Consider the following 26862-nt stretch of genomic DNA (forward strand, 5'->3'; position numbering starts at 1 on the left):
TTCAGGAGAAAATAGTTTTTATGCACTTAGCTTATGATGTTGCCAAAGGAGAGCCAGACTCACTGGTGGGGGATAATTTGAAAAGAGCCGAGACTACTTTCATGGGTCCCACTTCATAAAGAATGCTGGGGAGGAATAAGAAGAATGAGAGAAAAGGAAACAAAGTCAACTTGTAAACTGAGGTTAGAAAAGGAAGTCTGCAGATCCACTGGACTGGTCTTCCTGGCCTAGGCAGGAATTGCTGAGCCTTGATTATTGTTCTCTTCCTGCTTCCACTGACCATTCAGAATATCGAGAAGATATTCTAGCACAACTGCGGAGCTAGGTGGCCAGAACAACCACCTCTTTTACAGTTCAAATCTGGCCTCAGACACTTTCTTCCTCCCCACCCCCCGCTGGGGTTAAGTGACTTGCCCAGGGTCACACAGCTAGGAAGTGTTAAGTGTGAGATCAAACTTGAACACAGGTCCTCCTGAATTCAAGGCTGGTGCTCGATCCCCTGTGCCACCTAGCTGTTCCTCAGACACTTTCTTAATCGTGTGACCTTTGTCAATGCACTTTACCCTGTTCACCTGAGTTTCTTTATTTGTAAAATAAGCCGGAAAAGGAAATGGCAAACCACTGTAGTACCTTTGCCGAGAAAATCTCAAATGGGGTCATAGAGTAGGACACAACTGAACAGCAAAGCAGTTTCCGCCAGTTGAGGAGTAGCCCTGGGAGAGCCCTTAGGGCTCGTTGAATCCACCGGCTTCGTTTTACGGAGGAAGAAACTGAGGTCGGGTCAGAGGCGAAGTTAGCTTGACCCCTTCTCGACACTCCCTGTAGCTCCCACCCGGGTTCAGACTTGGCACACTCAAGCTCGGCGCTTGTTGGACTGAATGGTCACTGAGGTGTCTTCCCACCTAGGGCCTCCTAAACAACCGGCTCAAGATGCGGGTAGGGGGCGCCCCGTGCGGCCTAAGGGTGCCGAACAGAGTAAGGTTCAAGAAGGGATGCTGACACAATGCAGGAGAGGAGGGAGAACAGGAACTGGCCTTCGAATGGAAAGCTGGGGGACTCGGGACCCCGGGGGCACCCTCTCGTCCCGACGTAGTCAAATCCAGGTCCTGGGAGGCAGACTGGCGGGGGAGGGGAGGGGACCCGTGCAGGGACCTGGGCCCGAAGAGGGGGAGCTGGCTGCAGGGTTTAGGGAAAGAACCGAGGCCAAGGCGGGTGCCCGCCCAGCGACCGACAGGCGCCGGACACACAGCACTCCGCCGAACGATCGAGTGGCCGGCTTGGGCCAAATTGGCGGCCAGGGGCCGGGAAGGGAACAGGGAAGAAACGAAAAAGTGAGGGGCGCTACCAGAGGGCCGCAAGTCCGGCAGTTGGAGGGGCAGGTCAGGGTACAGGGGGGAAGGGGAGCCAACTAGTCAGCTTTGGTTCCCCCCACCCCCCCCAACTCCTGCTGATTTGCATTTAAAGAGACACACACGCAGGCTAATAGAGGACAGGCCGGGGGGGGGGGGGGGCGGGGGCGAGGGGAGGGTTCGTCTAGCTGCAGAGCCCATTGGTCCCGGCGCCCGCCGGTCGTTAGGAGGGGAGGGGAGAAGACGCTAGACGAGGGGAGGGAGAAGAGGGGAGTAGACGGAAAGGGAGGGGAGGAAACGGGGCGGGGGGGGGGGGAGGAGAGAGGTCCCTCCCAGCGACTGTGGCGCCGCGGAGCGGAGCGCAGCTCAGAGCGCTGGGAGCTGGGGGCGGGGAAGCTGGCCGGAGCCGCTGGGGGAGGAGAGGAGAGGAGACGGGAGGGGAGGGGCGGGGCGGGGGCCAGTGCCGGAGGTGACGGGAGCTTCGGCGGCGGCGGCGCGGGAGACAATGCCCGGGCGGGGAGGCGGTGTCTGCGGCCCGGTAAGTAGGTTTCTTGGGAAGGCAGCGGGGAGGCTTGGCCGCACCTGGGGGCGGGGATAGAGGTGTGGGGAGATCTGGACCCCACGGGGCTGCCGCGGAAGAAGGGAGCATTCCGGGAAAGGGAGGCACACCCACCTTCCCTCTTTTGCTTGGCCACGGAGAGCCTGGAGGCCCGGGACACGCGCGCACACACAAGCATGCACACGTACATGCATGCACATACGCACGCGTGTACGCCCACCCACAGGAGCACATACCCTCAGGGACACACCCACTGTGACCCGAGGCAGGGGGCACACATGCTGACATGAAGGAACCCAGAGACACATGCACTACTCGGCATAGATGGATAGGAGCGTGCGCGGGTGCGCGCGCGCGTGCGCGACGGCTAAGTAGACAGTCACTGATTTGCTCGGAGGATTTCCCCCCCTCCCCAGACTGTGGAAGGACCGACGTTCTGCCGGCACGGGCACTGTGAGAGAGGCACAGACCTCTGAGATAGAAGTCTATGCACACACTCAGTAAAAAGGCTGCTGTTCCATGGCCAGATTCTCCAAGTCTGAGGGGGTGCACTCTGGGAAGGGCTTGGGAGCCCAGATGCCCAGAGGGACAGGTGCACCCTTCCCCGCCCCCCCAAGCCAAGGGCTCTGGAACTAGAGCAGGGCCCCTGAGGCTCTCCTGGCCACTGAACCTTTTGTGAATACCGTCCTGCAGCTTAGTGACTTGCTAGAGAAGCTGATGAGGCTTCTCTGGCCTCCACCACACCCTTCCCTAATCCCTGGCATATACGGCTCCCTGCCCCCTTCTCGAGTTGATTGAAAGCACCCCTCGAGCGGAGGGGGGGGGGCAGTGAGGGGGTAGGATGGGAAGGGGAGTGTCCAGGCAGGATGCTCCTTAAATTGCTGTTTGACCCTCAGGTACAAATCAAGGGGGAAGTGGGGGAGGGAAAGAAGGTAAGTGAGAGGGAGAGAGAAAGGGATCCCTTCTCTACAGAAAGGGAAAAGAGCCGAGTTTTCTAAATGTAGTGCAGATATCCCGCAGTACACATGCCTATTGGCTCCCCTATTGAGATTCCCTGGACTTTTCCTTCAGCCTCCTTTTTCTGAGTCAACTGTCTGCCTCTTTCTCACCTCAATTCCTGCAGGAGTCTTCAGTTAATTGAGGTTCCCCCTTCCAGAGAGATTTAGCTTGGCTTGGGATAAGGCACATCTGTCGGAGCATCCCGCTTTTTGTAGTAGCACAGAATGTCGGAGCTAGAGGATTCCTTAGAAGTCACCTATTCTTGTTTTAAAGATGGGAGGACTGAGAACAGGACTCATCCAAGGTCACTGAGTGGAGTAAATTGCAGAGTTGGGGTCCGAACCTATTGTCTCAGACGCCAGTAGTCCCGCCCTCTTTTCTTCGTACCACACTGCGGCCTGTATATAACTGCCATTGAAATAGGAGAGCTGGCCTTGAGAAGGGAAGAGAGGGGAGGGGCTGAGGAGGCTGCCCTTTTTTTGCCTCCAAGTTTCAGGGAGGTGTGCAGTAGACCTCACTCTGGATGCAAGGCCCAATGGGACAGAAGTTTGAGTACCCCTTTGTTCTTGGTGGATACTGGCCAGGGCTTGATCTAGGAGCAGCTTCACAGAAAGCTTTTGGAGGTGGATAGCCCAGGTACATGCTACGGACAGAAGAGGGAAAATAATGCTCGGCGAACTGAGCTAGAAGTTGGCTTCACACTCAAGTGCCCTGGAGCCTTGAGACACCAAGTGATGATGGGAATGGCATTCACTCCTCTTGGATCAGGAGTGATACTCATTGGTTCAGTGTATTCTGCAACCATCATAGCAGACTGTAGTGTCTTCCAGGCCCAGAACACTGAAGCCTACAATATTTAACTTACATCTATCTTATTGCTTGCTGTCTTGGAGAGGGAGAGGTAAGGGATAGGGGGAGGGAGAAAAAATGAATGTTGAAAACTATATGCATGTTTGGAAAATTAAAATACCGTTGAGAGAAAAGAAAAGACTACAGCCTAGAGCAGGGACCCACAGTCCTCAGCAACTCCTTGCTACCTGACAGAAATTCTCGGATTAAGCAACTCTTGTGTACGGTGTATACGAAGTATGGCAGAGATAGGATTCCTGCAGTCTAGGAGGTGACATTGTAAACAGGTGGTTACAGCACAGGTCCAGATAGGGACTTTTTCATATTCCATTCCAAGTGCATTAGTAGGAAACAGAACAGAATGCCCTGTGAGGTCTAAGGGGCAATGGCATTACCAATACGCTAGATAAAGAAGGCTTCTTAAGGAAGCTGGCCTTGGGGTTGAGCTTGGAATAGCAGAGGAGGACTTAAGTGGGGAATAATGAGAAGTGCCTACTTCGGAGAGCAGAGTATATGGTCACCTGTGATAGCACACCAGTCCAATGGAGCGGCTGACTGCAGATGGTGGAGGCTGGTAATGCCAGAATCGGACATCAAGGAATCCCTGCAGATTGCGGAGGGGAAGACGATGATTCAGCTGTACAAGAGGCTGGATTGGAGGCTACCATCCATGGGAAGACTGTTAGATCGTTGCTCTCCTTTGGGTGTGTAAGTTCTACTGAACCCTGTTTGGCTCATCTAATTGATTTCTAGCGAGTGTGATCCAGCGGAAAGGGGCAGAGGATGATGGTTTTCTGTTTGTGTAGTCTTGGACAGGCCTCTTCCTTTCCCTGTGCCCCCAGTAAAATCAAGGGGTTAGACGACACGACCTATTAAGTTCAGGCTTTAGAGCTAGGAAGCTAGAATCCTAAATCCCTCTGTGTCCCATGTAGCATTCCAGTCACAGGGTGTATTAGGCACCATGCTGTCCATAACAGGTACTCAATCAAAAACTGAATTGAGTATCTCCTTTGGGCCTTCCAAGATGAAAAACTAAGTGGACAGTTAGGACCCTCCCAATGGCTCCCTGAGATAGGTAGCTTGAGTATTCTTGTGCTATTCAATAAGCCAGTTTCCTTAGGCTCAGGCAGGAGGCCCTCTGCGTCAAGTCACACAGCTAGTATGTTCTGACCTTGAACCAGGGCCCTTTTTAATAAGCTCCCCTGTCTTGTTTAGAAGGTCACTAAAATGCTGACTGAGCAGTACAGCTGTGCTGAGTTAGACAGATGTTGTCTCCCAGACACATCACAGTGGACAGAATTTGAGGCCTCCAGGAAAATGCTCTTCTTTCAAATCGTTGCTAGTTTATGTCTCTCCCTCGTACCTGAGAGCTTCTTCACCCAAGTGGGAGTCTGGACTTATCTCCAATAAGGGCTTTCTTTTATCACCAAAGTTGGGGAACTTTGGACCAATCAAAGTGGGGGAGGGGAGCCAAATTACAACTCCTGGGACTTCTTGAGAAAACTAAACTATCCTAAGTGTCATCATTGAGTGACCTGCCTCCCCCCCACAGTCTTTGGATTTGCCCCCTTTTTTACTAGACAGTTAGCCCCAAGCATCCTCAGTTGATGAGGGAGGGGGATAAGAAAGTATTTGGATACAAACTCCCACCTTCTTCTGCAAGAATTGTGTAGCAATGTCTAAGAAAGAACAAGCTATTTTATTGGTGGCATTGGATCAGGGGTTCTCTCTGAGCCTCAGTTTATTTAAATGAGGACTTTGGCCTAGGCACTCTCACAAAAGGCCCTTCTGCCTTAACGTGACCTTGAAAAGCAGGGAAGTGACACGGATTACCTGGCAGACTTCCTATGGACAGTTTGGTTTCCTTCTGGTAGCTTCTTTGGAAAACTTCTTACAGTCAGTCCCTTGTCCTATGGTTTAAAAATGAATTTGTTCTTTAGGGCAGATGGAGACAAACTGTTCACTACGTTGCTCCAGAGAAAGTCATAGAAATGGACTTTTAAAATTTTGTTTATTTATTTTTTGAGATGGCCCTTTTTAGAGCTGGGAAAGGACTATGGAAGCCTTCTTACTTGGTGATGAGACAGAGAGGGCAAGAACCCTGGGTTTGGGGTCAAGGACTGGCCTCTGCACCTTGGGCAACTCATGTGTCAAACCTCCACCTGAACAATGAAGGGGTTGTGTCGGCCTCTAGAACCCAAGGGTCTGGTCTAGCTCTAGCTATCCTTTCAGCTCCACAGATCATTTAGTCTCAGCCACTCTTTTTTTAGAACATGTCACAGGCCCAGAGAACACAAGCAGTTTGCCCACAGTCACACAGCCACCAAATGGCAGAGCCAGCCACAGCCAGAATTGTTCAACTCAGAATCTCAAAACTTTTCATCTGTACTTGAATGTCTTATTTTTCTGATCGGTGAGTTAGGAATAAAGGAATTTCTAGTAGGGAGAAATAAGATCTTTAGGCTGGAGAGAGAAGGAAGCAGAATGCTAAAAGAGAAGCTGCAAAGTATTTGAGGTTCTTTTTTAATGAAGATGGAAAGCTTCTCAGCTGACAATCCTCTGTTTCCAGAGCAGGGTTCAGGAAATGCCCCTGAGGGCTGCAATTTTTTCACTTGGAGGGGCATAAGCTTCAGAATGGGCAGAGATCTCAAAGGTCATCTTAATGTCACTCCTTTATTTTTATGGAGGAAGAATTCTGAAATCCAAAGAAGGAAGGTTATATGGTGAATATGTCTTGAAGCAGGTCTGAGGAAACAACGTGATAGTCAGGAAAAAAATGCCTCCCTGTGATATGGGGAAGTTAGAAAAATGACAAAATGACTTGTTTTGACTGTTGGTGAAGAAGGAAGAATCCACTTAACAAGAGAAGGTCGATTTCTATGGCCGGGGACTCCCTCAGGTCTGCAGTGGCCATGTGCTAAGATCTTCAGTCCCTTTTCTCTTCAGGGTTGGCTTTGGGGGTAACTGTGTGTGTGTGTGTGTGTGTGTGTGTGTGTGTGTGTGTGTGTGCGTGCGTGTGTGTGTGTGCATGCGTGTGCGTGTGTGTGTGCATGTGTGTGTGTGTGTGTGTGCACGCGCACGTGTGCATGCATGTAAGTGAGGAAAGGTGGTGGTGTCATTCAATTATGTCCAACTCTTTATGATCCCCATTTGAGGTTTTCTTTGCAAAGGTATTAGATGTTTGGCCATTTTCATCTCCAGCTCATTTTACAGATGAGGAAAGTGAGACAAACAGAATGAAGTGACTTGCCCAAGATCATACAGCTAATGAATGTCTAAGGAGGATTTAGAGGATTTGTTCTTCTTGACTTCAGACCCAGTGCTCTATCCCACTGCAGGAAAAGTTGGTGGGTGTGTAAGTGGGTGGGTGTTACGAATGGCGGGTAGATATTGATGGGAGATGGTGGGGGGGCTGTATATGTAGGGGGTGTGGATGTGGAGGCCGTATGTATGTTTGGATGATGATGTATTGTATGGCTACATTTTGTGGGGAGTGAGGAGCTGTATGTAAGTGTATGAGAGGTATGTATGGACATATGTGGCTGCATAGGTGAAAGTATATGGGTGAAGATGGGACAGCGTCTCCCTCTGCTTCTAGCCATTAGTTGCCTCAGCCCATCCCACTTGTCTTGAGGCAGTCTTTCTATACTGAAAAATCCATCTTTCTTTTCTAAATAGTATTTTATTTTTCCTAACAGATGCAAAGACAGTTTTCAACAGAATCCATCTGACAGCCAGCAGGGTGGGCAGGAGAGGGATGTCCTGCTTGAGGACCCCTCCTGTGGGTTGCTTGTAGGTGGTCTTTATAGCCTAGGAGACAGAGGGAAAGCAGCTGGCCTAGCCACAGGCACACCAGGACTTCAAAGGTGTTGCTGTTGCTTATTAGCTGTGTTGCTGACTCTGGGAAAGAGGCTTCTCTGTCTGACCCTCAGTTTCCCCTTATGTTAAAGAAAGGCATTGGCCAAGCCAAGCTCCAGGTATAGCTTCTTCTTGCTGTAGAGGGAAGTGGCCCCACTGCCTCAGGAGAGTAGAAGGAGAGTGGGAATAAACCAAGCTGAGGTCCAACCCAGCTCACCCTCACCCAAAAGTGAGGGGCAACTGAACTGATAGAGTCTGCCCCGGGGAGGGGGAAGGCTCATGCCAGATCACCAATGTCAAGGCCATTCATACTTAAAGTACAAACACATAGGCAGGAACCAAAATGCCAGGGAGGCACCAACTTGTTTCCAGTGGCAACCATAGGCTTCCTGGATCCATTCCTTTGTTCAGTAAGCACTTATTAAGCACCTGCTATGTTCTGGGCACTGTGCTGGACTCAAGCGATGCAAAGATAACAACAGAGACAATCACGGTCCTCACTGGGAGCTGCCACATGCACACAGACAAATAAAGAAAGATGGGGAATGGGGAGGCCATCAAAAACTAGGAAGATGAGGAAAGGTCTGTCAAAGGACTTGAGGTGGAAGGCTGAAAGAGGAAAGTGGGGACAAGGATTAGGGGGTAGAGAGAATTCTCTTGGGAGAGGTTGGCTTTGAGATGCCCATAAGAAGGTCAATTGGAGATGCCCCTAAAGCTACTGGTGATAGAGGCTATTTTTAGGACCGTTTCTGGCTTTCTCAGCCAAGCTCCTGGTCCTCCAGGTGACCTGAAGCAAAGCCCTTCTTCTTCTTTTAAATTCTTTTTGAAAAATTATTGTTATTTTATTAAATATTTCCCCAGTTTAGTTTAACAAGCATTTTTAAAAATTCTGATTCTCTCTCTTCCTCCAGTCCTCCTCACTCCTCAAGAAGATAAACACATTGAATTCAATAGTACATGTGAACGGGGGCAGCTAGGTGGCACAGTGGAGAGAGCACCAGCCCTGAATTCAGGAGGACCCGAGTTCAAATTTGATCCAGGACACTTAACACTTCCTAGCTGTGTGACCCTGGGCAAGTCACTTAACCCCAGCCGGGGGGGGGGGGGGAATAGTACATGTGAAGTTATGCCAAACACATTTCTGTATTAGGTATATTGCAAAATAAAACAAAACAATAAAGTTTATTTTTTTAAAAAAAGTAAGGCAAATCCCTTCTACTCCCCAGCCTTGGGTTACCCCATCTTTCAAATGGGAACAGTAACCCTAGCCTGTCCTGCCTGCAGATGACATTGGTGGAAAGCATTCTTGAAAATAAAAAGCCTCATGCATATGGTCTGTGTACACAGCTGCTCACGTGCCACTGAACATTGGATTTCAGATGTGAGCACCTCCCCAAAGCCCAGGGATGTGGCATCCACCTGGACTTCAGTGCCGATACCCAGTAGGATGAGATATCTGCCTTTGATATTTCCTGAGAAGTTAAGCCACAGACCCATGAGCCCATTCTGCTTCTGCCAATTATTAGCTGTCCCTTTTCATCTGTGGGCCTCAAGATTCTGCATCTTTAGAAGGAAGGGCGTGGACTAGCTCACCAGGGACCACTTTGACCCTGAAAGTAACTATCACCTGGTTGTCTGGTCCTGCACTCCCTAGAGGCCCAGTAATACTGCAGTGAAACTCCTGGTAAGTAAAGTCAGTCCAGGAACCTATTTTGACACCAAGAGAAACAGACATTTGGTGTTTTGCCCAGACCCAAACAGCAAGTCAGGACAGGGCCAGGATTAGCCCAGCCTGACTTCCAGGCCCAAGGTTGCCTCTTGCTTCTGTGTCAAACTAAGGTTGCAAACTGGGTTAGAGATTTTTCTTTGGAAATGAGCTGAGGCCAGATTTAGCCAAGCTTGTCAGGCATCTGTAGAATTGGTAAAAGAATGGTGGTAACTGGTAGACTGTCCACCATCTCCTCAGAAACCATAGCAGGGTGGATTTAGAGAAGATTGGAGAAAAAAATTGGCTGAAGGTGCCGTTCAGCACTGAGGCAAGTGACCGAGGAACACTGCCAAAGAGATGGTTTGAGACCAAGCTTGTCTGAAGGTGGATGAGTGAGATGATCAGGGAGGAAAGTGCCCGGCTTTGGTGATTCTGGTTCTGTGGAAACTATATGTACACAGCCTCAGGCCTGCCCAAAATCCCTCTGAGGTGAGCCAGGGGCTCTCACAGCAGGTTCCAAAGCTGAGTGCCAAAGGATAGAAAGGACTCCAATCTGTTCTGGCCACATCCTGGCTCTGCTGCCTACATTGTGCCCCCCCCCCCCCAATCCTGGGCAGGACACCTCCCTCTATGGATTTCGTTTCCTCCTCTGCAAAATGAAAGGATTGGGCTACACCTTTTCTGAGGGCCTTTTCAGCTGGAAAATACAGAATTCTGGGATGTACAGGAAATCCACAGCTGGGATCACTGCCAAGATAGGATGTGCTAGTGCACTGGGGGCTGTGCCCAGCCAGCACAAAGCCAGCTCAGGGTGGGTGAAGGAGAGGCTTTGGCCTCCTCCCTCCCTTCCTCCCTCCATTCCTTCCTTCCTTCTTCTCTCCCTTTCTTCCTTTCCTTTTTCCTTCCTCCTTCGGTCTTTTCCCTCTTTCCTTCCTTCCTTCCTCCTTCCTTTCCTTCTTTCCTTCCTTCCTTCTTCCCTCCCTCCTTCTTTCTCTTTGTGGACCCCAGCCAGCTTTTCCCCCTCCCCATCTCCCTTGTGGCCCCTGCTTCCCTACAGTCAGCAAAATTCAAATTTAAATCTGACCTCTGACACCTGCTAGCTATGTGACCCTGGACAAGTCACTTCACCTTATCTGTTTTTGCTCATCTGTAAAATGGGAATAATCATAGGAACTACCTTCGAAGTTTGTAAGGATCACATGAGACAGCCTGTTAAATGCTTGGCAAACCTGATAGCACCATTTAAACACCAGCTGGCATTGTTACTAGTTAACAACTCTAGTCTAACTCCCTAATTTTACAGATGAGAAAATTAAGGCAGTTAACCTTGCTCAAGATTATCCAGTCTAAGAGTAGAATTTGAACCCAGGCCATCTGACTCAAAGTCCAACACTCTACAGTGCCACAGTTTCCCCCATTTCCCCCTCTGGCTCAAAGGCCATCTGGTTTATTATTGATATTCTCTAGGATTTAGAGAGCACTTTAAAGTTGGCAAAGCACTTTATATAAGTTATGTCACTTGATCCAAGAATTCCAGGAGGTAAGTGCTGTTATTGTCCCATTTACAGATGAGGAAACTGAGGCACTCTATCCACTGAGACGACTAGCTGCCTGCTCCTACCGTAAAGTTGGTAAACTGTTTTTTGGATTAGCATCTGGGCCTCTTCAAAGCTTTGACTAATCTGCCACAGTAACTATGCTAGTGTCCCCCTACTATAAGAAACTTTGGTCTTTCGGCCCTCTTGAGTGTACACGTGGAGAACCCATCAATATGGCCTTTGCATTTTTCAGACTCTTGGAGTGAAGAAGGTCATGGATGACTTTAGGCCTGAAAAAGGCTCCGTCCAGATTGTCTCCAAGTGTATGAGCCCATTGTATGCAGAGACCCACGTGAAGTACATTTGCTTTGGTAGGTCTGGAGCGCATCTCGATAGGCACGCTGCTGGTATAGATTGCAACCCTTTCCCCTCCTAACTCATTTTTTTCAATCTTTGTCTCTTTGTATATCCGCCTCAGCAGGGTGGTGGCTCACCCCTGGAGTGGCTTATGAAATACCAGGTCTGTTTAGATATATGCAACCCAGAGTCTCAATTTTGACAACTATAACCGGCAAAATGTTAAAGCAAGTCAAGCAACAGTAGAATTTATTGGCCCCACTCCCACTGTGTCTACCTGATTCTCTTGCAAGTACATGCAGCCAAAGCCCTCCTCCTAGCAAATGGTAGAGCCGAGCCCTGTTTTGGGTGGTGAGGTTGGGGAAAAAGAAATGAATGAAGCCCTGCCCTACAGCTAACTCTAGTTCTCCTTTCCTCTTGCCAGCCTCCTAATAGCAATTAGGCTTGTTTCTATCCCAGCAGTTGGACTAGAACCTGGACTTTCTCCAGGGCCAGAGATGGTGTTCCTCTTCCTCTCTCCAAAAAAATTGGTTTGAGTGCTTTTTCTTTGAACCAAATGCCAGTCAGCATGCTTGTGCCTGTCTCCCATTTGGGAGAGGCAAGGCTGTCCTGATCTGCCTGATTTGCCACAAGTAAGGCCTGCACAGCCAAATCCCTCCTTCCAGCAAGTGACAGAGCAGAACACTTCTTCGAGGTGGGAAAGGACAACAAGCTATCATATTGCTTGACTTTTATTTAGAATTTCATTTTTCCCAGTTTCGTGTAAAACAATTTTTTAACATTTGTTTTTAAAACTTTTGAGTTCCATAGTCTCTCCTCCCTACTTCCCTTCTTCTTCCCCTTCCTTCCCCGCCCCCCCCCCCATTGAGGAGAAGCATGTGAAGTTATGCAAAACAATCTAGTGTACTGTCCATGGAAGCTTTGATTATGTTGATGAATGTGGTTGGGGTTCCCTTGGCCAGTATAACTAAGCCAACAGCCTTAGAGTGAAAAGTGGGTATGAATCCTAATTCTTCTAACTTGCTGGGTGACTTTGAGGAAGGCCTTTCCCTAAACTAGGATCTCATGAACCCTGAAATTAGATCTAGTGTGGGAAAGACCACTGAGTCCTTCATTTTACAAAGAAGACCCAGGGACTAGAAATATTATGAAGCCAGGATTCAAACTTGAGGTTTGATTCCAGATCTAATGCTTTATGGTACTTAAGTACTCAAACCCGATGTTTCTGAAATGAAGGGATTTTACAAGCCACAGATCTAATTCCCCTCTCCCTCTGAAAAGTCTGTTCATAGTTAAATGTGGGAATCTTATCACCTTGGCAACTGGCCTATGGTCACTAGGAGCAAGACTTTGTCTCCCTCTTGGAGCAGTTCAGCCTTCCCCTCCCTCAGATTTCTGGGTTTACACTGTCCCTAGAGATCTAGGACAGCAAAGGAGTCCTCAAGGGAAAAGTGTTGCTTGGATGTATAGCCCATTGAAAGAATCTAGCCCCAGAAATGCAGGAAGTGGTCAGTTCTCCTCCTCTACTTCCCTTGTAATCCTTGGATGGCTCCAGATTGTTTGGAGTTGGAATGGGAAGGAAGTGGTAGGGTGATTTTCTCATAGTTAAGGGTCTCAGAATAGTGTGAGTTAGTCTGCAGGTTGGGGGAAGGTATAAATTACCACTTGAACAACACCACCTCAGGATACCATTCCAGAGGTAGCCAATATTTATGTATGTGGAGACCCATGCTACCCTTTCCTCAGAGCTTAGATGGAAGATAGACACTTTAAATAATTTTAATTGATAAGTTTTTCTCTGTAATATTGTAATATTTACATTATTTTCCTCAAATCACCCTGCATCGAGTTCTTAGAGGTCTTCCTCCGAAGTTGTCCATTTTTACATTAATGCTACATCCATGTAACATAATTTGTCTAGCCATTGCGACTAGGAGAGCCCCTTAGTTTTCAGTTTTTGGTGACCATGAAAAGAACTACTAAAAACATTTTTGTACATATAGATTCTTTTCCTTTTTGATCTCTTTAAAGAATTTGCCTAGCAATGGTATTTCTGGGCCAAAGGCCAGGCACAGAAGGTAACTTTCTGGGCATAGTTCCAAATTAATTTTCCAAAGTGGTTGGACCAATTCACTTCTCCACCAACAGTGTACTAAATAGACATCTTTCTCACAGCTCCTCCAGTATTTGTCATTTACCCTTTTTGTTACCTTTGCACATCTGGTGGATGTGAGGTAGAACCTCAAAGTTGCTTTCATTTTCATTTCTCTAATTATTAGTGATTTGGAACATTTTTCATTTGTTGATGGTTCAGATAAGTTCCTTTGAAAATTGCTGGTTCATAGCCTTTGATCATTTATCTCTTGGGGAATATCTTAGGCTTATAAATTTGAAGCAGTCCCATATATATGTCTCTGTGTGTATCTTAGCTATGAGACTTTTTATCAAATAAACTTTTTGCAAAGATTTCTTCCCCCATTTGTCATTTTCCCTTCTAATTTTAGCTGTAGTGGATTTGTTTATACAAAAACTCTTTAGTTTTGTATCATCAAATTGTTTGTAATTTAAAATTTTTGACTTTAATAAACAGTTCCTAGACAAGCATTTCCACATACTAAGGAAAACACCAAAAAAGGATTGTATATGAAACTGTAAATTTCTTTTCCATACCTCTAGCTTTTAATATGTAGATAGATAGATAGATAGATAGATAGATAGATAGATAGATAGATAGATATAGATATAGATATATAGATATATATAAAGATAGATATATATATTATAGTTTTTTATTGACAAAACATATGCATGGGTAATTTTTCAACATTGACCCTTGCAAAAATTTCTGTTCCTACTTTTTTCTTCCTTCCCCCTCCCCAGATGGCAGGTAGTCCCATATATGTTAAATATGTTAAAGTACAAATTAAATACAATATATGTATACATATTTATACAGTTATCTTGTTGCACAAGAAAAATCAGATTTAGAAAGAAGGTAAAAATAACCTGAGAAGAAAAAACAACAAGCAAACAATAACAGAAAGAGTGTAAATGCTATGTTGTGGTCCACACTCATTTCCAAGTGTTTTTCGATGGATGTAGCTGGTTCTGTTCATCACTGATCAATTGGAACTGATTTGGTTCATCTCATTGTTGAAGAGAGCCACATCCATCACAATTGATCCTCATATAGTATTGTTGTTGAAGTGTACAATGATCTCCTGGTCCTGCTCATTTCACTCAGCATCACTTCATGTCAGTCTCTCCAGGCCTTTCTGAAATCATCCTGCTGATTGTTTCTTACAGAACAGTAATATTCCATAACCTTCATATACCACAATTTACTCAGCTATTCTCCAGTTGATGGGCAGCCATTCAATTTCCAGTTTCTAGTCACTATGAAAAGGGCTGCCACAAATATAAAAATATATATATATATATATATTTAAAAATTAAACCTGTTACTTTCAGAGCTGTCTTGCCTCTCTATTCGATCACCTTGAATCTCTGTGCTTTGAAAAGTTTTACAATGGCTCTCTATTCTCTACCCTACAATTAAAAAAAAAAAAAAGGACAAGGAAAAAACTACCCTTGTAGCCATAAGCAGAGCCAAACAAAGCAGTCACAGTGACTGTGTCCACAGGTTTACTTCTACACCTTGAATTTGTCACCTCTGTGTCAGGGAGTGAATATCATGCTTCATCATAAATCTTCTAGAAACATGGTTTATCACTGCATTCATCAGAGATCTTGACTCAAAATTGTTTACTGTTAAGGACCACGAGTAGGTGAAGGGGCAGGTCAATTCTCTGAGAGTCTCCATGACTGTGAATCATAACACTTGAAGGAGTTGCAAAGCAGCCTTGTGGATTGGGAATGAAATAAATTGGAGGCAAGAGGGAAGAGGAGAGAGGTCAGAGAATGCAACTGCCTCTCAATCTCCTTGTATCATCATCGTCCTCTCACATGAAGAGATCCGTTCTACAGGTCTGAGTTAGACCTCCAACAGCCACTGGCAGGGGGCGCCCATATCACAACAGTTTATCTTTTCAATTATGTTAGCATTGTATAAATATTGTCCTGGTTTTCCCATTTAACTTTATACTTCCCCAGGACTCCCTGAAATAATCTGTCCTCATTTCTTTTTCTGAGGCTGGGGTTAAGTGACTTGCCCAGGGTCACACAGCTAGGAAGTGTTAAGTGTCTGATACCACCAGATTTGAACTCGGGTCCTCCTGAATTCAAGGCTGGTGCTCTATCCACTGCGTCACCTAGCTGCCCCTGTCCTCATTTCTTGTGGTGGCATTGTATTCTGTTTACATACCATGATTGATTCAGCCTTTTCCCAAGTGATGGGTACCCCTCCTTAGATTCTAGTTCTTTTTTTTTTCCTTTCTTTCTTTTTAATTTTCCCTCCCTTTGGGATCAAGACATTTGTTTTGCTTGTTGTTATTCTCTGTATTGGTATTTGGTATTAGTTGCTCCCTTGCCATCTGTCTTGTTACCTGTTGAGTTTTGTTTATTTCTTACCAAACTTGTATATGTGTTCAACCCTTCTTTAGTCGTTTCAGATAATAGTGAGGTTTTGATGCATTCTCTCTTCTATGTTTGTGTATTTCTTGTATACTCCAATGATGAGAAATAGTTCAATTCTACCCCTTTCTTTCTCCTCATACTGGTGTACTCCCTTTACCTTCCCTCTACATTGCCCTCTTAAATTCCTCAGGACAGAACCAATATATTCCCTAATTTTCTGCTTTTCCCATTTGGTCTCTTTAATATCCTTTGAAGAGGTTCTGGAGAGAGATCCATTAGCATTGCAACATCATACACCTAATTCCAGTGTTTCAAATAAATTGTTATGTCTAGTCCTCTCTTGATCCTTATGTTGGCATTTCAAAGTTCTCTTCAGCTCTGGTCTTTTAATCAGAGATGCTTGAAAGTCCATAATTCTGATAAAAGTCTACTTTTCCCTCTCCACCCTCCCCCCCAGGATTATACTCACTTTGCAAGATAAAAGTATTCTTGTGCATAAGGCTACATCTTTTGCCTATCTCCTCTCATTTATAGTATAAGCTTTCAAGTCTTGTGTGTCATTACCATAATTCCTGGATAAGGAAACACTTTCTTTCTAGCTATTTAAAGTACTTCTTTGCCATAAGAAGCTTTGGATTTTCGCTATGACATTCCTAGTATTTTTCCTGTTGAGAATTTTTTTTCAGGAAGTAATTAATAGATGAATACTTTCTTTACTTTGCCCTGTAGTTCAAATAAATCTGGATGGTTTTCATTTATGATTTCTTGAAATAAAGGATCCAGGGATCTTTTTTTAATCATGTCTTTCACGATTCCAACAATTTTTAGATCTCGCACTTTGACCTGTTTTCTAGTTAGTCATTTATAATATATATCTTACATTTTTTCAGTATTTTGATTTTTTTTACCTTAATATATTCTTGACATTTTTAAAAATAGTATTTTATTTTTTCTGATTATATGTAAAGATAGTTTAAAACATTCATTTTCAATAAGATTTTGAGTTTCAGATTTCTCTCCCTCTCACTCCAACAAACAGCAAGCAGTCATAGGTTATACATGTGCAATCATCTAAACATTTCCACATTAGTCACGTTGTAAAAGAAGAAGGAAAACAAAAAGGGAAAGCCACAAAAAATTAAAAAAAAACAGTGAAAATAGTATGTTTCAATCTGCATTCAGATTCCATAATTCTTTCTCTGGATGTGGATAGCATTTTCTACCATGAGCCTTAATATTTCTTATGACTTCATGGAGTCATTGATTTCTATTTGGTCTAGTCTGATTTTCAGAAAGTCCATTACTTGTCTAAAGTTTACCATGTTATGTTCCAAGATGTTTATTTTCTTTCTAATTCTTTGTTCCAAAATTTTTATTTCACAATCCATGGTCATCACAGCTCAGGAAATCTAGGGTGAAGATGATTCCATTTAAGATGAGATGTTAAACCCAGCCCAGACCAAATCTGGGAAGGCTTCACAAAAGAGGCAAAAGCTTTTTGGGTTTTGTTCAGTTGAGATGAACTGTTCATGAACCCATGGACCAAACTGTCTGTGCCTCTATGGGCTTTTCTTGGCAAAGAGACTGGAGTGGCTTGCCATTTCCTGCCCCAGTTGTATGCAGGCAGGGCTTAAGTGACTTGCTCAGAGTCACACAGCTAAAAAGTAGTGGAGGCTTAATCTAAATTCTGCTCTTTCTGATTCCAAGCTCAGTGCTCCGTCCACTGAACCACCTCTCTAATTCTCTCCCTCCCAACCAGAAGAGCCGGCACATAGGCTAACCTGAAACCAGTCAGTGAACTAGCATTTATTAAGCACCTTCTGTGTGCCCAGTGCAGTATTGAGTGCTAGAGATACAAATACAAAAATGCAAAAACCCCTGTCCTTGGAACTTACGTTGTATCAGGGGGAAAAAAAGATTGTGTTGATAAATAGATACAAAACACACATTGAAGTAATTGGGGGGACTAGGGAGAGACTCGCTAACACCTGGGAGGATTCTGAAAAGGCCTTGTGTAAGAGGCAGTGCTTGAGAAGAAGGTGAGGAGGTCAGGCCTGCACTTCAGGAAAGTCACTTTGGCAGAGGGTGGATTGGAGAGGAAACAGCAGTTAGCCAGGAGGAAGTTATTACAATAGTCCAGGTGAAAGGTGATGGGGGCCTGAACTAGGGTGTTGGCTATGAGAATGGAGAAAAAGGCAGATGGAGGATATACTATGGAGGTTGACTTGACAAAACTCGGAGAACAATTGCCCTGTTTGAGCCTAATAAAGACATGACTCTGGTTTTTCCAGATGCTGTGCCCTTCAGTAATTACTCCAGCAGCCAGTCAGGCCACAGGGATGGCCTTGATGGAAGGGAGGGGAGGAAGATTGCGGTGGGAGTGTAGGAGGTGCAGCTGCTTGTGGCTCGGTGTAGAATTTCACTGCTTTGGGGCCTAGAAAGGGAGAGACAAGAAGGAAGAAAGTGTAGAGTAAATTAAGGTTTTCCCTAACATTGTGTTTAACTCTGATCAAGCTGAGACCACAGAGCCTGGACATTTTCTCACTGCTGTCTCTCTATCTCTTGCCTGTTCCAGAGCCCTCCATGAGATGTCCTAATCAGCGGCCCGGGCCCAGTTGCAAGGTCCCTGTTTCACACCTCATTGGTCCCTGTCACCATGGAAACATACAAGGATGCCCACTCCGAGGAGCTCACCAAGACTAAGGGAAAAGCAGCTGGTAGGGAGCAGCAAGGCAAAGGAGCAGAGAGCAGAGCTCTTGGGCAAGCATCTGAGCTCGAAGGCCCTGGTTCTGAGCTGCCCCTAGCAGGGCCAGGCAAATTCAAGAAGACAGCACTGAAGCTTTTTGGTGCCAAAAGAAGCATCTGTACTCTTCCCAGCTTTTTGGGGGGTGGCCGAAGCAAAGGACCAGGGAAAGGAGCTGCAAAGAGGGGTCTGAGCAAGAGTAAGACCCATGATGGCCTACAAGAGGCCTGCCAGGAATCAGACCCACTATCTGTCAAAGGAGCTAACCACAACTCACCCCTAGCTATGTCCCCCCACCTGCTCCCTAGCTCTCTGAACTCCCATGGAGCCCTAGAGACAGAAACTGGCCTCAAGAAATCTCTACCCAGAGGGCCCGAGAAGCCCAGACCAGAGAGGCCTGCAGCTGCACCCCGGCCCAAGAAAGGATTGAAGGGATTATTCAGTAGTATTCGCCGCCACCGTAAGTCCAAGGCCCTCGAGCCTGTGCAGAGTTTTGCAGACAAAGAGGGACTGGGGCCACCCAAAGAAGGGTCTGGGGAGCCTCCAAGCTCAGCCCCTCAGCCCATCACCAAGGATAAGTGCTTACCTCTCCTGCCAACAAAAGCTAAAACCATTGAACTCCAAGGCCCAGAACTAGACCCTCTTCCCCTGGTTGCCACGGAGATGTTCCAGGAGAACCCAGAGCAACTCTTGGCTGCCTCCAGCTCTGTGCCTCTGCCACTTGAAACTAATCCTGAACCTAGTGGGCCAGGGGATTCCTCTGGCCTAGAGGTGAGGGGAGATGAAGACGAGGGAGAGACACCCTTAAGCCTCTCTGGGGACCAACTGAATCTCCTATTTGGGGATGTCACATCCCTAAAAAGTTTTGATTCCCTGACAGGCTGTGGAGACATCATTGCAGAGCAGGATGTAGACAGTATCAGTGAGAGTGTTGTCTCTGCAGAGCGAGGACCTGGGCGAGAGTCTGCCAAGCGGAGCTCCTGCTTAGTTACCTACCAAGGAGGTGGTGAAGAGATGGCCATGCCTGAGGAAATGGAAGAGGAGGATGAGGAAGAGGAAGAGGAGGAAGAAGAAACCATGAGACATTTGTCTGAGAGGGCTGACTCAGCACAGGAAGAGACCACCATCTATTGCCTCACCAGAGAGTTGGTTCCCCACAGCTGCTACCTATTTGAGGGGGCTCAGCCATATGCTAATCCTGAGCCTGCAGAGCTCCTGACTCCCCAGAGTGATCAGCAGGAGTCTGCCCCTAATAGCGATGAAGGTTACTATGATTCAAACACCCCAGGACCAGAAGATGATTGTGGTGATGGCCTGGGCCCTACAAAGAAAGATCGATTGCCACGGGACAGCTACAGCGGGGATGCCCTCTATGAGTTCTTTGAGCCTTGTGACAGCCTCACAGACTCCCCACCAGGGGATGAAGGCCTGTTTGATCCTCCAGGCCCTGGTCACGAACTTTTTGGCAATTTCTTGTCTTTTGAACATTTTCCCCCCAACAAAGAGCTGGACCCATTTCTGGGCACTATGGAGACAGAGGAGGAAAGGTTGGTGGCCATTCAAAGGCAGCTGCTTTACTGGGAGCTCCGGAGGAAGAGACAGGAGCCCCAAGATCCCTATCCCCAACAGGAAAAGCCCAATGAAGAGCATCACAAGAGGCTCCCAGGCCCTTTGAGGAAGGGTCCAGGAGGGCCACTCCTTGCCAGCCGGAACCTCAGCTCAGTCTCACCCATTGCCCCGGTGTGGAGGGATTTCTCACCTCCAGAAGAATGTTATGAGTGGAAAGACCAAGGCAGCTGCCTGCTTCAGCTCTGCCCAGGTGACCGAGTATTTGAGTCAGGTCCAGAGGAGACTGGCTTTGAAAGCAGATCCCCAGATAGGACCTATCATACCTACTTGCCAGTGGAAAGCCCAGAAGTAGATCCAGAGCAGCGGGAAGAAGATCCCGCCATGAGCTTCTCCCAGGCCCTGGTGGAGTTCACGAGTAATGGGACCCTGTTCTCCAGTCTTTCCGGCAGCTCTGATTCTGATTCTTCTTTCGCCCAGAATCTCCCAGTGCTTCCGCCCATGGTGACCTTTGACATTGCTGATGTGGAGCGAGAAGGAGAAGGGGAGTGTGAGGGCCCCCCTGAGTTCCATACCAATGATGAGGACTTTGATGTAGGCTACATTCCCAAGGAGGCCTTGGATGACTTGGATGATCGCTTCTTTTTCAGCTCTTTCCGAGGCTTCCCCTGGGGAGTGGGCAGCCTCCCCAGGCATCTGGGTCTGCCTGGCCTGAGCCCTCCCCCCCTGCCACCTCCTGTGACCCTCAACAGGAGGAGCCGCTCCCTGGACACAGAGACCCTGGAACTGGAATTGACTGGCTCTCAGCTAGCCCCGACTTACATGGAATCTGCAAAGCTGGCAGAGTCTGGGGAGGGAAGGTGGGAGTGGGAAAGCCCTTTTGGCTCCTGCCTAGAGCCCCCAGAAGCATATGACTGGCCAGCCTGGACCCACTGTTCCCCATCAACAGGGCCTGACCATAACTGGCAGCAGTCAGATGTGGCTAGAACCCCATTTGGGTCCCCAGCCTGCTATGGCTCCCTCCAGGGGCTAGCGCCAAGGGACTCCTGGAATCCAGGGTCCCAAGCCCAGCAGCAGGCCATCCGTCCTTCTCACCTGGACTTGGAGGGGGGCCCATTCTGGAATCCTCAAGCACATTATACCCAGGCTGAGGCCAAGAAACAGGCATTCATGATGCCCCTAGAATCCAAAGGGCCTACCAGAGGCTTCTCCTCTGGTCTTTCAGCCAAATGCAAATCTGTAGACATCATCCAAGGGGTACCCCTCTCTCCTCAGGGCTGGGAAGAATGCCCCAAATGGTACCCCTCACACTCTAAGGGTACCACTACTAACCAGCTCAAAGGAAGGGGCAGCCACGGTGTTCCTTTTCCTCCCAGTAACCCATCCAGTGCCATGAATGTGAGCACAACCAAATAGCACCTGCTGCAGCTGCTGGGGCCTAAGCCTCTAGTGCTAGGCCCAGAACATAAGTGGTGCTTGCTGTTGAACTCAAAAAGTATTTTGCCCCATGAAAGCTATTTTGAGTTGTAAAAGTTCTTTCCTCCGTCCTTGGCTGTATCATATGGAATAGATATCCCCATCAGAAAACAGATGCACACCTATCTTTTTCTTTGTCATTTTTTGCGTTTTTTAAGATCCATTCAGGGTTGTGGCTGCCATGCCTTCATACCCACAATGCCTACCAAGTCAGTGATGTTGCTTTCTTTGAACATGCCACAGCACTGATTACCAGCAAGGGACCAGCCCCTCTCCTTCCCCCAACACTCATCTATCTATTTGGCGTGGTTTATCGTCAACGGGAAATTATGGTGCAATTCTCCCCCTGATTCAGCATATTTGCCACCTTTGGCTCAAGGGTGAGAATATCCCCACTGATAACTGAACCCAATGTCCTTTGAGGGTAGGAGGCGGGTTTCTAAGTATCATTCCCCTAAGTACAAGGGGGTCCACCTTGTAATCCGGGCTTTGGAGTGACTTTGGAGTGGACAAAATCCCCATTCCCTGGTGGGGGGATTGGACTCTTCAAGATGAAAACAGGAAATGAGTCTCTTGCAGGCATCACCCATAGATAAGCTAAATGTTGGGGTCTAGCCAAGTTACTCTCAACATTTTCTCCTGTTTTCCTCAGAAGAAACTTTTCATAATCTCATCACAAAGAACGTATTCTTCCAATTAGAGTGTGGGATTGTGAGACAGCCTAAATTAGACTTTGCTGGACTTTGAGGTGTTTTTCGGCGGTTGCTCTGTTGTCATATTATTGTCATAGGGTGGTTCAGTTCAGTTTGGATTTTTAGGAGAGTGGAGGGAGGAGAAGTGAAGATTTGTCCAGGCCTCGTTAAAGAAGGCCCCATGAGAGGTGGGAGGTGCGGTCCCATGAGAGGTGGGAGGTGTGGTCCCTTGAATCCAGCTCCCTGGTATGCTGTCCTGCAAGCCTCACTCTGGTCAGAAGCAAAAATCATGCCCTGTGAGGACCTGTGGTTATCTAGCTGGATGGCACCAAACTCTGCCCTTGGATTGGCTACCAAAAGCATCTCTGGCTTCTTCATGTCAGGAGAGCTTTTTTTTTTTTTGCCAATTCATTTGGCCTTAGCATCACCAAAGACCATGTGTCTCTTCCCCTCCCCTTCCCCCTCCCCGGCCCCAGTTTCTTCCATGCTGCTGCACCAAGAACTGCATGATAGTTCCACTTTTCAAACCAATCAATTTGCCCTCCCCTCTTGTTCTTGATCATTTTTTTTAACATTTAACTGGGTTATAAGCGATGGCGGGAGCTCCCTGGCACAAGCCCATGAGGGAGTTTTCTTGGTGCTGCAGTGAGGGAAAAGCAGGATTTGAAGTCAGAGGTTCTGATTTTGAAGCCTGTCTGCCATTTAACTTAGCTTTGTGACTCTGGGCAAGTCACTTCCCCTCTCGGTCTCAAGTTCCTCATCTGTAAAACGAGGGGGTTGGATTGGTGGTTTCTAAGGCCCTTTCCTGCTCTGTTTGTGATTCTCTGAAACCCCATGCCGAGCCTCTCATTATTCGTGGGAATAGGGCTCTGAGTAATTCTGCTTGAGTTTCTTTTGAATTGCATGCAAGATATTAGTCTTCTGGGTATGTAATGACCCAAATTCTGACTTATTTCCCCCTCCCCCTCCTTGGATGTGGAAGGATAAAGTAACCAGAGCTTTCTATTTGGAGAATGGTGCCTGAACAGTTGTTGCAGGATTCCAAAGGGCCTGGGCCTGCCATAGCCCGCGTCATAGGGCTTGGAAGTAGTCATTGGTCAGGGATCTGGGTCACTTCCCTTTTGCCGTTTGGGTGTTCTTGGATGGATTTGACCAGTTGAAGGATCATGCCTTTAGATGACAACAAGCTGCCCCCTTACTGGAACTAATGCTAGCTGATGGTTTATGCTGGCAGGGCCTTTCCTTCTTCTTAGTGAAGGCCCCACCTCTGTTATGGGGCGTTGCATTCCAGAAAAATGTGCCCACATTCCTCTTCCCTGGCCTCCAGCCAATGCTGTCCCGGGAGGTGGGAGCTGAAATATGTCTGGCAGGAAGTCACCAGTCTCAGCCCACTCTAGCCCTGGGTTTTCCTCCAGGGCAGCCGAAGTTGCTGTCTGCCCATTTGAACTGAGCTACCTCAGGCTCCTCAGCCCATGCCAATGAAGGGCAACCAGCCAGCACGGGAAAAGAAGAGAGGAACTGGGCGGTAAGTCCTTTGGAGGATTGCCAACAGAGAAAGAGCCGGGAACCCAACATACAGTGCCAGTCCCTTGGGATGAGTCGGTGCTATCCTTAAAGACAATTGGGACTCCAGCTGAGACCTCTTTTCTTTGCTTGGGCCTGAGATGAGACTGGAAACAGGAAGAATCATATGCAGGAACGAGCATAAAGCCCACCTTTGGACTACGTGATTGAATGGAAGCCAAAACAAGCAGTTACGTTAAATGCACTTGCTCAGCACAACCTCCTTTAGGATCTGTGGCTGCTCGTTGTCCTTGACAGACACATTTGAGTTCTTAGAGGCTCCCTCTTCATCCAAATGGTCCGTGCTAAAAAGGGCAGAAGAGGAGATGGTACCTTGGGCCGGCCCAGGTCTGAGAAATGAATCCCCTAAGAGCCCTGTTCAAGTAGATCACAGTTGGTAAAGTAGGGGCCACAGGACAACTGGAGAGGTCAATTCCAGGCTGCTGTTGCTGTGACAAATGATTAATCCTGAGATTTGAGACCATAGAATTTAGTTACAGAAAGGGCCCTCTTGCTAATCTAGTCTACCCTCGTTTTCTAAATGAGGAAACTGAGGTCATACAGTGACTTGCCCACGTTGCAGAGCCCCAAATACAAATCTTTTCACACTGCCTCAAGCTTTGACTGGGGGAAGGAGGAAGACATTGTAATAGAAAGTGCTTGCCCAGAAAAGTGAAGGAAGGTCATATTTTCTTTGCTGGATTTCCCAAATCCATTTCTGAACGTCCAGCTAGACTTCCTGCCCCAGGTACCCTCCAGGTACTTCAGGTCCATTTAGTCCAAAGCATTGCATTTAGAATCAGAAGACCTGCGTTTGAATTTCCACTCTGGTACTTAATAGTTAGTTGGGCAAGTTCCTTTCTCTCTCTGGGCCTCAGTTTTCCTTTTCTGTAAAATAGCAAGTTAGGTTAAATGATCCCTAAGCATCCTTTCAGCTCTTTCATTATGGCTCTGCTTCCCTTTCCAGTCTGTATAAGGCATCCTGCCTTAGCAACCACTTGGAGTTTTCCCACCCCTATTGCCCAAACCTGGAGGACATCTTAGCCAGCCATCTTTTGCCCTATGGAAAATGACCTTCTTGGCTCTTTTCCAGGAGCTGGGCAAAGTGGCCAGTCTGCCCACATCTACACCTCAAATCAAGTAGAAAGCCTACAGCCTCCAATGAACAGGGGTCTCTAAAACGCACAAGTGTTTTGGAATGGGGGGAGGGAAGAAAGGGCTTGGAGGGTGCTCACTTCACCTTATCCAGGGGTACGTTACATTTAATTGCTTTTAATATATATAAAAGGCCAATTTTATCTATTTTTATATTGTTTGCATTTTATATTCATGGAAAATGTTTATCGACAGTTCTTTTCTTTATGTATTTTATTTTTAAGCATTACTGTTTACAATTTAAAGAGAAAGTCAACAGATACTATTTGTGCTTGTACAAAGAGGGTGTTTCAATTGCCTTCAATCCCCACTTTGCTTTCCCTGGGCTTCTCTTTCCCAGTCTGTGAAATGATCCAGATAGAGTAGAATTGACCTTTAAGTCTTACCTGGCTCCTGATTCTGTGACTAGTATTGTATCCCCTTAGCCCCTGTCCCCAATATAGCATGCTGATCCCTATGATTCCAACAGAGAATGTCCAGGCACAAGGGCTATGTGGTACCTGAAGAGGGGTGGCGGTCTAATTTGGCGTAGATATTTTGTTTTTTCATTTCTGACTTTCAATTGTTATGTGGGGTGTGTGTGTGTGTGTGTGTGTGTGTGTGTGTGTGTGTGTGTGTGTATAGTAGTAGTAGTAGTAGTAGTAGTAGTAGTAGTAGTAGTAGTAGTAGTTAGTACTTGTAGTCCAGGAAATTTTCTGACCTCCATGCCCCTATAGCCTTAGCCTTATGAGCTAGAATGCCCAGGACACACTTACTTGGTGAATTCCTAAAACATGTGTTGACATTTTTGTTGTTGTTGTTTTTCTGCCATTCTCAGAGGGTTAGGGTTAGGGTTAGGCTTTGGGCCTTAAGATGGCTTTTCTGGATCACATATCTGCTCTCTCCATCAAAAGGGCATGCTTCCTTCTCCTTTTCTGGGAGTTGGCTCTGAAAAAATCTCCTGGAGATCCACCCTGATTTTTGGTGCTGGTTCTTACCCCACTGCCCACATGGGAACAAGATTTGGGCACCAGTCAACACCTGCTTGCATTTTCCGTTTCCCTTGGTCCCTCCCCCCTCCCTTCCAGCTCCAGCTTAATTATGGGGTGGGGAGAGGGAGAGTTCACCAGAACGAAAGTTCTTATCTTTAGTGCTCAGATTTTCCCTGTTTCGCCCTGGGGATGGGAGGGAAGTTGATTGGGAAGCGCTGAAGGAATGCAAGTGTATATTGGGGAGAAAGAAAGGAAACTGAAATGGAGTCTGCTGCCCGGGCCCTTTATCCCTACCCCAGTCACTGGCGTTCGCTCCCAGTGAGCCTGCTGCTTTGTCTGAGGCTTTTCGGTTGGTTGGGTTGAAGCCTGCGATACTGAGATTTGATCATCTTAAGCTTCCACCCTCTTCCAAACAACCCCTTGCTTAAAGTGCTCCATCTTCAATGTGGCTCCTGAAATCAATTCCCTGACTTTAGGTGCTCTGCTTAAGGGCCTCTCCTCCCCAACGAACTTTCCCCAGCTTGATTTCTTTTACTCTTGCTCCATCTTTTAAACTTTATGACTTTTCCTAATGAATGTTCATTTTGGAGATTCGAATAAACTTCTGGGTTTTAGAGAGATCGCTGAGTTCTTGGTATGCCTTCCTGTCATTCCCATTCCCACGTCAACATTCTGGGCAGAACTTTTGGAGAAAAGGCTGCAGAGTCAATCGGGGTAGCTTTGGGGCTGTAAGAAAGGCACTGAACTTCAAGTCATGCCTGTGTTGAATGCCACCTGCTTGCAGTATTATGATGACTGAGAAATTTGGAGGGGGCAACACGGGAGAGTAGGCTTTGGGTGCTGTCTTGGAGATTAACTGAATCTCAGCTCTATCCCTTTCTTGAACATGTGACCTAAAGCAAGTTACTTCCTTCTCTGGGCTAAGGACTCTTCTGGCTCAAGC

At 47.0% G+C, this 26862-nt stretch overlaps 1 protein-coding gene across 3 annotated transcripts; it reads left to right on the top strand.

The window, feature by feature from the left end:
- Positions 1-1009: 1009 nt before the first annotated feature.
- Positions 1010-26533, top strand: AMER1 (APC membrane recruitment protein 1). 3 transcript variants are annotated; one of them, XM_074278229.1, is made up of 2 exons: positions 1010-1103; positions 18329-26533. In XM_074278229.1, exon 2 carries the CDS (start codon positions 18410-18412, stop codon positions 21476-21478), a length of 3069 nt encoding a protein of 1022 aa, XP_074134330.1. In that variant the 5' UTR covers positions 1010-1103; positions 18329-18409; the 3' UTR covers positions 21479-26533. The 3 variants fall into 3 exon arrangements, with proteins under 3 accessions (XP_074134330.1, XP_074134328.1, XP_074134329.1); XM_074278227.1 differs by lacking the exon at positions 1010-1103 and adding an exon at positions 1801-1887; XM_074278228.1 differs by lacking the exon at positions 1010-1103 and adding an exon at positions 10057-11231.
- The last annotated feature ends 329 nt before the right edge of the window (positions 26534-26862 follow it).

This window comes from Sminthopsis crassicaudata, chromosome X (assembly GCF_048593235.1).
Source record: "Sminthopsis crassicaudata isolate SCR6 chromosome X, ASM4859323v1, whole genome shotgun sequence".
NCBI classification, from domain to species: Eukaryota; Metazoa; Chordata; class Mammalia; order Dasyuromorphia; family Dasyuridae; genus Sminthopsis; species Sminthopsis crassicaudata.